The sequence below is a fragment of the Homarus americanus genome, unplaced genomic scaffold (assembly GCF_018991925.1).
Source record: "Homarus americanus isolate GMGI-L3 unplaced genomic scaffold, GMGI_Hamer_2.0 scaffold25827, whole genome shotgun sequence".
NCBI classification, from domain to species: domain Eukaryota; kingdom Metazoa; phylum Arthropoda; class Malacostraca; order Decapoda; family Nephropidae; genus Homarus; species Homarus americanus.
Window position 1 is genome coordinate 2,078,699 of NW_024738300.1, and position 10,628 is coordinate 2,089,326.

Sequence of the window (10,628 nt, forward strand, 5' to 3'; positions counted from 1 at the left end):
TAATATATTCACTCGTATACTACGTAAAGTACAAGAACAAAATATTCCATTCAGAAAAATTAGGTCAAATAGGAATGGCCCAAGGTGGATGACCAGAAAACTTAAACATGACATAGGAATAAAGAAAGGAATTTATATGAAATTAAAGGGAGGGGAGGAGCAGCTCAGAAATAGGTATAATAAACTATCTATGAATGTTAAGAAAAATTTAAGAAGGCAAAGAGAGACTATGAAATCAGGATAGCAAGAGAATCCAAGGCGAATCCCAAGGGATTTTCCCAGGTATATAGAACAAAGGTCAAGGACAAAGTTGGGCCTTTAAAGTCAGGTAGAGGGGAAGTGATCGATGACAGTGGAGAAAAAAGCAAAGCATTGAACAGCTACTTTTTATCAGTTTTCACAGAAGAAATTCACGAGAAAATTCCAGAGGTGGAACTGATATTTAGGGAAAATGAATAAGAGAAATTTAAGAATATCACTATTAGAAAAGAGGATGTTCTTAAGAGGATAAATAAATTAAAGACGACAAAATCCCTAAGGCCGGGTGAATTTTTCCGTCGAGTCTTGAAAGAGTGTAGGGAACAGATTAGTGAACCCCTCGTAAATTTTTTACAAAATCATTAGCCATGCGAGTTGTGCCAGACTTGTGGAAACAGGCAAATGTAGTACCCATATTCGAAAAGGGAGACAGAGCATCAGCGTCAAATTACCAGCCGATCAGTTTGACGTCAGTAGTGGGGAAATTTCTTGAATCAATTATAGCAAATAGCATCCGATCGCATTTAGAGAAAAGCAAATTTTTCTACGTCTCTCAAAATGGGTTTACAAAGGGAAAGTCTTGTCTAACATCTGCTGACGTTTTGTAGGAAAGTCTTTGAGGTAGTAGATAATGACGAAAATTACGATGTTATTTACTTAGACTTTAGCAAAGCATTTGACAGAGTACCGCATCAGAGGCTTCTGAGATAAGTTAAGGCTCATGGTATTGAGGGAAAAATTTTAAATTGGATAAAATCAGGGCTCACTGATAGAACACGGAGGGTCAGCGTAGATGGTGTTAAATTTGAGTGGGGCTGTGTAACCAGTGGGGTTCCCCAGGGGTCAGTACTAGGCCCACTCTTGTTCATAATTTACATAAACGATCTAGATAGTGCGATCAGCAGCATCATAAGCAAGGGCAGGATGCAAATGCACTACTGGAGGATTTAAATAAACTGCAGGAGTGGTCAGAAAAATGGCAAATTAAATTCAACGTCAGCAAGTGCAGCGTACTGAATATTGGAAGAACAAATACTTATAATGTATACAGCCTTAACAACATCAACCTAGAGAAGTCGACTTATGAAAGAGACCTAGGGGGTACTTGTAAGCCAGGACCTACGGCCTAATGTTCGAAATAAGGCAAACAGAGTATAAGGTTTTATATCTAGAAGTGTAAGTAATAAGAGTGCAGAGGTCTTATTACAACTATATCTTGCGCTAGTCAGGCCGCACCTCGATTATGCGGTTCAGTTCTGGTGTCCTTATTATAGAATGAATATCAATTCACTAGAGTCGGTACAGCGAAGAATGACGAAAATGATTCCGGGACTTAGAAACCTTCTATTCCCTTGAAAGACGAAGATTCGGGGAGATATGATAGAAGTATTTAAGTGGGTGAAAGGAATCAATAAAGGGGATACAGATAAAGTTCTTATAATATCCGAGCAGGATAGGACTTGTAGCAACTGATTTAAGTTGGATAAATTTAGGGTTAGGAGGGAGATAGGAAAGAACTGGTTCACAAATAGGGTGGTGGACGAGTGGAACAAGCTTAGCAACTTTGTAGTAAGTGCTGGAATGCTGGAAAGCTTTAAATGGAGGCTAGATAGATTCACGAATGACAGAGAGTGGTAATAACTCTCGACAGGAGCTGCCATGCACAGGCCAACCGGCCTATTGCAGACTCCTTATGTTCTTATGTTCATATATATATATATATATATATATATATATATATATATATATATATATATATATATATATATATATATATATATATATATATATATATATATATATATATATATATATATTTGCTGATAACCACAAGGAAAGAAGAAAACATGAAGTTCCCAAGCGCTTTCGTGTAATTCACATCTTCAGGGGTGAGTACAGACTAAAGAGAAATACAAAACAAGGTGTATATATACAGAGGAGGGTGAGACCAGGTCCACAATGGTTAGATATTAGGTAATGATCCTACTAATCTATAAATAGCACGGCAACGGTTGGTAGTCAGGTCAGAGGGTAAGGTGGCCCAACCTTCTCACCTGGTTACAAATCTTCTTAATTACAAAATTGTCCAGTTTGTACATGCCATTACTCAAATTCATCTTGAATGCTTCGGCATGTTTAATGAGACTAGATTCTATGACCTGACTACCAACCGTTGCGGTGCTATTTAAAGATTAGTAGGGTCATTATCTGATACATGACCATTGTGGACCTGGTCTCACCCTCCTCTGTATATATTTCTCTTTAGTCTGTACTCACCCCTGAAGATGTGAATTACACGAAAGCGCTTGGGAACTTCGTGTTTTCTTCTTTCCTTGTGGTTATCATCATATACCTAGATCATGCACACCTACAGTGATTTTATCAAGATTTATCTTATCCACGTTTTCATTGTGGATTTACATGAAATATATATATATATATATATATATATATATATATATATATATATATATATATATATATATATATATATATATAATCAACGACCTCACCAGCAAGAAATCGAACCCTCGGCCTACTGGGTGGGACTAGGCAACGCTTACCGGCTAGCCCACAAGGACACTAAAAGCAGTTCTAGACTCTGTTATATTTCACACAAAGCCTGTTCATCGAGCTGATGACGCCGTGAACCTCATTGGGAAACTGCCCGTGCCTCGTATGTGGTGTCAGTAGTATTTTACCGAATCCAGCTGGTATGAAACGCGAGGCACATACATATACTTCATTTTTAGTCCATATAACACGGGGACTTTGAACATATAATCAACGACCTCACCAGCAAGGAATCAAACCCTCGACCTACTGGATTCGGTAAAATGCTACTTACACCACATACGAGGCACGGGCAGTTTCCCAATGAAGTTCACGGCATCATCAGCTCGATGAACAGGCTTTGTGTGAAATATAACAGAGTCTAGAACTGCTTTTAGTGTCCTTGTGGGCTAGCCGGTAAGCGTTCCCTAGTCCCACCCAGTAGGTCTAGTGTTCGATTCCTTGCTGGTGAGGTCGTTGATTATATGTTCAAAGTCCGCGTGTTATATGGACTAAAAATGAAGTATATATTTGTATATATATATATATATATATATATATATATATATATATATACTGTATTTTTCTGTGTGTAATCTTACTTATCTGCGACCCTGACAAGTTGCTCTAGAGTTTCTGGTCTGGGCGGGTACTTGGGCAGTGTGAGGGCGGCGGTGAGGTTGCCGCGGTAAGCCGTCCCCACGATGAAAGCGAATACCAACCAAGCTGCCACCAACACCCGACTCGCGCTGCTTACAATGTGGCGTTTGTTGACACTCTGGGCCAGCAAAGTTCCAATAGCTATGTGAGCTGCGTCTCCTCCACTTATTCTTTTATAAAACTCTGCTTCGTGTTCCGGTCTTGTGACCTGCCGAAAAGAAGCATTGGTCGTGTTTATATTATCGAGGTAATTATATTTTGCATCATCAGAAATTAAGATTTTCTGGTAATTTTCCTGTAATTTGAACTAACCTCATCTGTACCGCCATTGAGGAGTCTCCTCTGAGGAAAACGTAGCAAAAAATTATAGCTTTATCTAAAAATTCGATCCCTAGTGCTTAAAAGTTTTCGATGTTTTCATTATTTTTCATTATAAGTTACGAAAAACTAATTCAAGCTGTATTAGTTTTCAGTTAGTTTAGTTTATGTCTTTATTTAAGCCCCCAACATAAGGACTGCCGTCCTATATACACCGACTCTCGCCTCGTAGGGCGAGAGTCGGTGTGTGTAGGACGGCAGTCCTTATGTTGGGGGCGTAAATAGGGATTTTCCCTAGTTAGCCTGCAGGTATGCCTCACCCTTGGCCACGAGTGGTGGGTCTCGCACCAGCGATATTTATCTGCTAAAAATCTCACAATATTCCAACAGCTTCAAACCAGTCCAGGAGTCCTTATACCTCTCTACCTCGGCCGCTGACTCGTTTTGTGCACAAATACTCTCAAAATAACGCTGAAAACCAGGCCCTGACTCACACCACACTTTTTTTGTTCAGATTCACGCTTTGTGTGTTAGCTTGTATATATATATATATATATATATATATATATATATATATATATATATATATATATATATATATATATATATATATATATATATATATATATATATATATATATATATATATATATATATATATGTATATATATATATATATATATATATATATATATATATATATATATATATATATATATATATATATATATATATATATATATATATATATATATATATATATATGAATAAATCATGTAGGTGCGGTGATCTAGGTATATGCTGATAACACAGGAAAGAAGAAAGAAGTTCCCAAGCCTTTCATTGTAATTCACATCTTCAGGGGTGAGTACAGTCTGTACTTACCCTGAAGAAGTGAATTACACGAAAGCGCTTGGGAACTTCGTGTTTCTTCTTTCCCTTGTGGTTATCAGCATATACCTAGATCACGCGCACCTACTTTTAGGTGACAATTATTAATTTCGACATATTTAAGCACAAAAGTGCAACACTCTGTAATTAAGGATTGAAAACATCAGAAATCCGAGAACGAAATCTAAACGCGTAAATATATTATTGGATATCATGAAACATTTATTGACACAAGAAATCATGCAGTTTTAAGACTTTTATGTACAACAGTGTTTTCTTATCAAGACCACTGATAATAAAATTGAGTGAGTTAGTGTGTATACATTCTTAATCCCTTACCCACTCTAAATCCAGACACACTATTATTTCATTACTCACACCTACACTCGCACACACTGTTACTCCTTCATGTACTGGGCAGTACTCTACATCCACAGGCACTCTTGCTAACTCTCCCACCCTACATCCACACACCCGAACAAAAGCCTTTACTTGGATCTTACTGTAGAGGTCAGTTAAACAGTATCTCTCTCCCCAAAAAGCTTACAGCAAACAGCAGGAGAGGCACCACGAACAGGACCACAAGCACTGACGCCCACACCTCATCTGCGAGAGGATCGTAGAGACTTTGCCACCTGGAGGTGAGCGAAGGTGTGGCCATTGTGAAGTCAGCAAACACATGCTCGTAGGGGTATGAATAGTCATACAGTAGTTGACGCTGCGGTAGTACTACATGGTAAACAGTGGCCATGAAGGAGACTCTCTCCATTACTAGTTCTGTGACCTTGAGAAGGAAAGTACATATTTCATATTACATGGGATTGGATTATTGACCTTAAGTGAACTAAATAAATAAGCTTTATGAAAATACAATTTAAAAATAACTGTTATCGAAAGTTGAGGTTATCATGAAATAATCATTGTCGCAGATTCGTCGAAAGACAAAACATTCATATTTGAGTCATAAGGGTCACATTACTGGGAACATAACGAATATCAACCAACCTGGTCCCAAGAAACAGCAGGTAGAACGTGGACGGTAATGTTGAGGGCGTGGGCGACGGTTTTCAGCAGCATGGCGTCGCTGCCTGAGTAACTTGTGCCATCTGAGTCTTTGTTTTTCTCTTCACTCCAGTACGGCCGATATGACAACGCCGTCACGTTTACAGTGGCTCCGAAAAAACTGAATAAAAAATAACATTAGCAAATAGTTATGCAAATCAATAAGTTTAAAGATGCCGCTCTAAAAATAACAGAACATCAAATCAATATACAGTAAATACTCTAAGTGTAACAAAATATTACACTCTGAAAAATAATATTTGATACTGAGAATATTCTTAAATAGTAGCAGAAAAGAAGGAAATATACTCGGCAAATATCATTGACAACAAAAGGTTGATGGTGTTGTTGTGCCTCTACTCTACAACTCTACTTCTTCAGTTTGGATTTGAAATGGATGTGAAAATTTCGTCATTTATCATTTGTTGATGATTGTATATTTGAATGACATGCCTTCTCTTGGACTTTGTGATAGAAGTTTTATTCACTTGAATGAAGAGGAGAGGAGAGAAGTTCTGGTCATTCAAAATATACATAGGCCAAGTGCTATGGCCCGACCCCATATAACCAAAGAGTAGGAATTATCAAGGTCGAATATATAACGGAAACAACTTTATACACAGACTTCCTTGGCATTGGAGAAGGTGTGGCGTAATTGTATTTTATTTGTATTTAAACAACAATGTCACAAGTGTTGATATGTTTCTCGTATCTCAGTAATAAAAAAATATTTATGGAAAATTAAGATAGTAATTATAACAATACTTTGTTATTGTTTGGAATATACATACTTGTCGAACTTCTCAGTGAACAGTTGAAGGTGTTTACTCAACACCAAACCACGTGTTTTCATCCAAAACGCAGTTAGTACTATTCTGGATCCTGAGGCAGCATAAGGCAGGTTCATATATACGTTGAATCTTGAGATCAAATTTAGCAACACGGAAAGTAAAAAAGAAAACCCGTAAATATCAATGTCAACATAATTATATAGTATACAGTACTGGAGAGAGAGAGAGAGAGAGAGAGAGAGAGAGAGAGTACTGTGATTATTTGATTGATGAAATACATCTGTACCAACTACCAAATGATTAGTATACATTACATATTAATCGTAAGTTTCATTGCAGTACCAGAAGGAATTATAATCCCTTGATATTACCTGGGCTGCATAAGAGCATCTTCCAAAATAACCAACATGGTGTTCATCATAGAGAAAGTCCAATGGGAGGCCATTAGGTCTCGCACCTCAGGAAGGGGCCGGCGGGTGACGACGAGGAGCCTCGTCGACCACACCAGGAGGCGGCCCTTGAGGGACCACTCGGCGAAGGCGGCGAGGAAGGCTGGTTCGTCGCTCACCACCACCACCGTCACGCACCATGACACCTGACGCAGCTGTTGACGTCAACACGGTAGAAGTTATGTGAGAGTGACCTACCCGCCTCAGTAGTAATGTGAGAGTGACCTACCCGCCTCAGTAGTAATGTGAGAGTGACCTACCCGCCTCAGTAGTAATGTGAGAGTGATCTACCCGCCTTACTAATAATGTTAGAGTGACCTACCCGCATCAGTAGTAATGTGAAGTGATCTACCCGCCTCAGTAGTAATGTGAGTGACCTACCCACATCAGTAGTAATGTGGTGACCTACACCCGCCGAGCCTCGTCGACCACCCGGGAGAGCTGCGCCTGCGTCACGTTAGCGTCCTGGCTGTCCTGCCACCTCGAACACCGCCACACCCCAGGAGCCACCAGCTGACATAGATCCTATGAAAACACAATACCTGAACAGTAAATGGTGCCCCATAAAAGGTTATTTAGTTCTATTATGAGGAATTTCAGTCAGGGAAAAATGGTCGTGTGAACATTGAAAAAACAAGAAAGGTTATTGGTAAATATGCTTACTCTCTTATAGCATTGATTAATTATGTGTTTATACCCCCAAACTCCACAGATGACGAATGTTCACATAGTGTCATTTGAGCAGGGAATATAGAGAAATGAATTAAGGTTCCTCTTAGAAAATTTTTCTTGATTACTTTCTGAATAAATACGGAAGGAATTACATATTTGGGGTCAAACAGATAGCGGCGAGCTAACGGAAATGGGATAAAAGAGAAATAATCTGAACAGCTATTTTCAACAGTTTTCACCACCGAAATTTCAACATGATACCCGAGAGCCACCGACTATATACAGAGATAGTGAAGAAAATAGATTGAACGAGATAGAAGTGACTAGTCACTATGTTAATTTACAAATAGACAAACTAAGCCTAACAAGTTAACAGGTCTCGATGAGATATTTACCAGAGTATTGGAAGGATGTAAGGAAGAGCTTAGTATGCAAGGTAATCACTGTAGGTGCGCGTGATCCAGGTATATGATGATAACCACAAGGAAAGAAGAAAACACGAAGTTCCCAAGCGCTTTGTGTAATTCACATCTTCAGGGGTGAGTACAGACTTAGTAAATACAACAAGGCATATATATACAGTTGAGGAGGGTGATATCAAGTCCATAAAGGTCAGGTCACTAGGTAGTGACCTACTAATCTTCAAAAGCACCGCAGCAGTTGGTAGTCAGGTTAGAGGGTAAGATGACCCAATCTTCTCACCTGGTTACAAATCTTCTTAATTACGAAATTGTCTAGTTTGTACCACCTCTTCCAGGTAGTAGATATAACGAAAATTACGATGTTATTTACTTAGACTTTAGCAAAGCATTTCACAGAGTACCGCATCAGGAGGCTTCTGAGAAAAATAAGGCTCATGGTATCGAGGAAAGTTTTAAATGGGATAAAATCATGGCTCACCAATAGAAAGCAGAGGGTCAGCGTAGATGGTATTAAATCTGGAGTGGGGCTGTGTAACCTGTGGGGTTCCCCAGGGTCAGTACTAGGCCCACTCTTATTCATAATCTACATAAACGATCTAGATACTGGGATCAGCAGTGACATAAGCAAGTTTGCGGATGACACCAAAATAGGGCAGCAGATTAATTCAGGGCAGGATGCAAATGTATTACAGGAGGATCTAAATAAACTGCAGAGGTGGTCTGAGAAAATGGCAAATGAAATTCAACGCCAGCAAGTGCAGCGTACTTAATATTGGAAGAACAAATACTGTCAATGTATACAGCCTTAACAACATCAACCTAGAAGTCGACTTGTGAAAGAGACCTAGGGGTACTTATAAGCCCGGACCTCCGGCCTGAAAACAGTGCGTTAATGTTCGAAATAAGGCAAACAGAGTATTGGGTTTATATCTAGAAGTGTAAGTAATAGAGTGCAGAGGTCTTATGAACTATATCTTTTTGAATCAGCACTGGACGCTGGGAACTACTTGCATCCTGGGAGAGAAAATCGTCCAGAACACCACGAGCAGAAGAAAAGGCTGTCTGTCAGCATTAAAGGATTTAATTAGTTTCTTGCCAACAAGGATATTGCAGATAAGTCAGTCAAAAGGACAGTAGCTGGTAGTAGAGCAGATTAGCGCCATCTCTGCCAAGCCCTCGCCAGAGAAAGACTTGATGAATGCTACAGTATGTGCCTCTATCTGATCCCACCAAGAGAAATAGATTACTCCCTGATTTCTTGCCCATTAAGAGGCTAACAGCTGTCACGTATGCAAATCTGTCAATCTTCAAGAGTGAATGTAATCTCTTTTCAAGATTTTACATTGCATGCCAGACACGAGATGGCAATTTAGGAAGATTTTTCGCACGAGAACCAGCTGTAGCACTTTCAATATTTCATCAAGGAAACCTAAGACCATGTGCAAAAGCCGAACAAGTTGCAATGCCCGAAGATTTAGCCCCTGCCGACTGTGTGGAGTCTCCTTCTACTGATGCCATAATTATTGATGGAGCTGCAATTGTGATAATGCTCAAACCAGTTTCACTGCTAGAACATTCAGCACATATGCAGCTAATGTCTTCTCACCATATCCAGAGGCAACTACAACATGTTTACATTTCAGAGACTGGACATCATCTGGGATGCTACCAAAGGATTCACGAAAGCTGCCACACGAGGAGAAGGGACAGGAGTAAGAAGAAGAGTGGATTCTGAATGACCAGTTCCTGAAAACTGGCAACGAAAACTCCATCATGAAGGAAAACAGCGAACTTTTTATTTTCTTCTTTGACAAATAATCACCACACGAGAGAGAGTTCTGTACTCTTAAGCCCCCCTTAACACGTGTCAATATTGCAGTGCTTTCTGCATGAGGAGGTTGACAGTAAGAAGATTCTGCCCATGTAGCAGCTGTCAACCGACTGAACATCCGGGAGAAATGTGGATAGCATTTGGAGTACTAAAGCACTACCGTTTCTGTGTAGTAAATGAAATAGCCACAGCTCTTGTTCCTGAGAAATGCAGTGCCTTCCTTCTTCCACAGCTTTCTTACAGGCCGTGACACTCTTCATCTTTCTTTGCGGTATCGGGAAGAAGACTTCTTGGAATGTGGGCAAACTTATGGATAATGCAATAGATGGCTTCAAATCTCTTTTCACTCATACCTGGAGGATTTCATCTGCAGATCTACTGTAGTTATAACAAAACGATTCGCTATGCTCATGTACGACAGAACTAATGACCAGTTGATCATTATGGCGTTAGGACGACAACTATTCACTAGGAAGGCAGAGCCATTGCCAACATTACCCAACCAACCAGCATTTTTACGACATACCAAGAGTGGCATATCAAACAGGTACATATTCTGGGTTCAGTGTTTCTCCACCAAAAACTACCTGAACCAAGCGACTGGGAGTGGCAAGAACTGTATGACTATGGGAAACCAGTCCAACCTTCCTGAAGCTGCAAAATCTTACGAACTGCTTCATTGTGGTGGTGGATCAAGGTGGTGCACACAGGCTGCTCTCAT

General features: G+C 39.6%; 1 protein-coding gene across 1 annotated transcript; it reads right to left on the bottom strand.

The window, feature by feature from the left end:
* Positions 1 to 3,409: 3,409 nt before the first annotated feature.
* LOC121873916 lies at positions 3,410 to 10,258 on the bottom strand. Its single transcript, XM_042377795.1, has 8 exons — positions 10,149 to 10,258; positions 9,633 to 9,762; positions 7,394 to 7,507; positions 6,905 to 7,137; positions 6,534 to 6,662; positions 5,686 to 5,863; positions 5,228 to 5,464; positions 3,410 to 3,679 (listed from the first exon to the last, which is right to left on the bottom strand). Exons 1-8 carry the CDS (start codon positions 10,256 to 10,258, stop codon positions 3,410 to 3,412), a joined length of 1,401 nt encoding a protein of 466 aa, XP_042233729.1.
* Between the last annotated feature and the right edge of the window lie 370 nt (positions 10,259 to 10,628).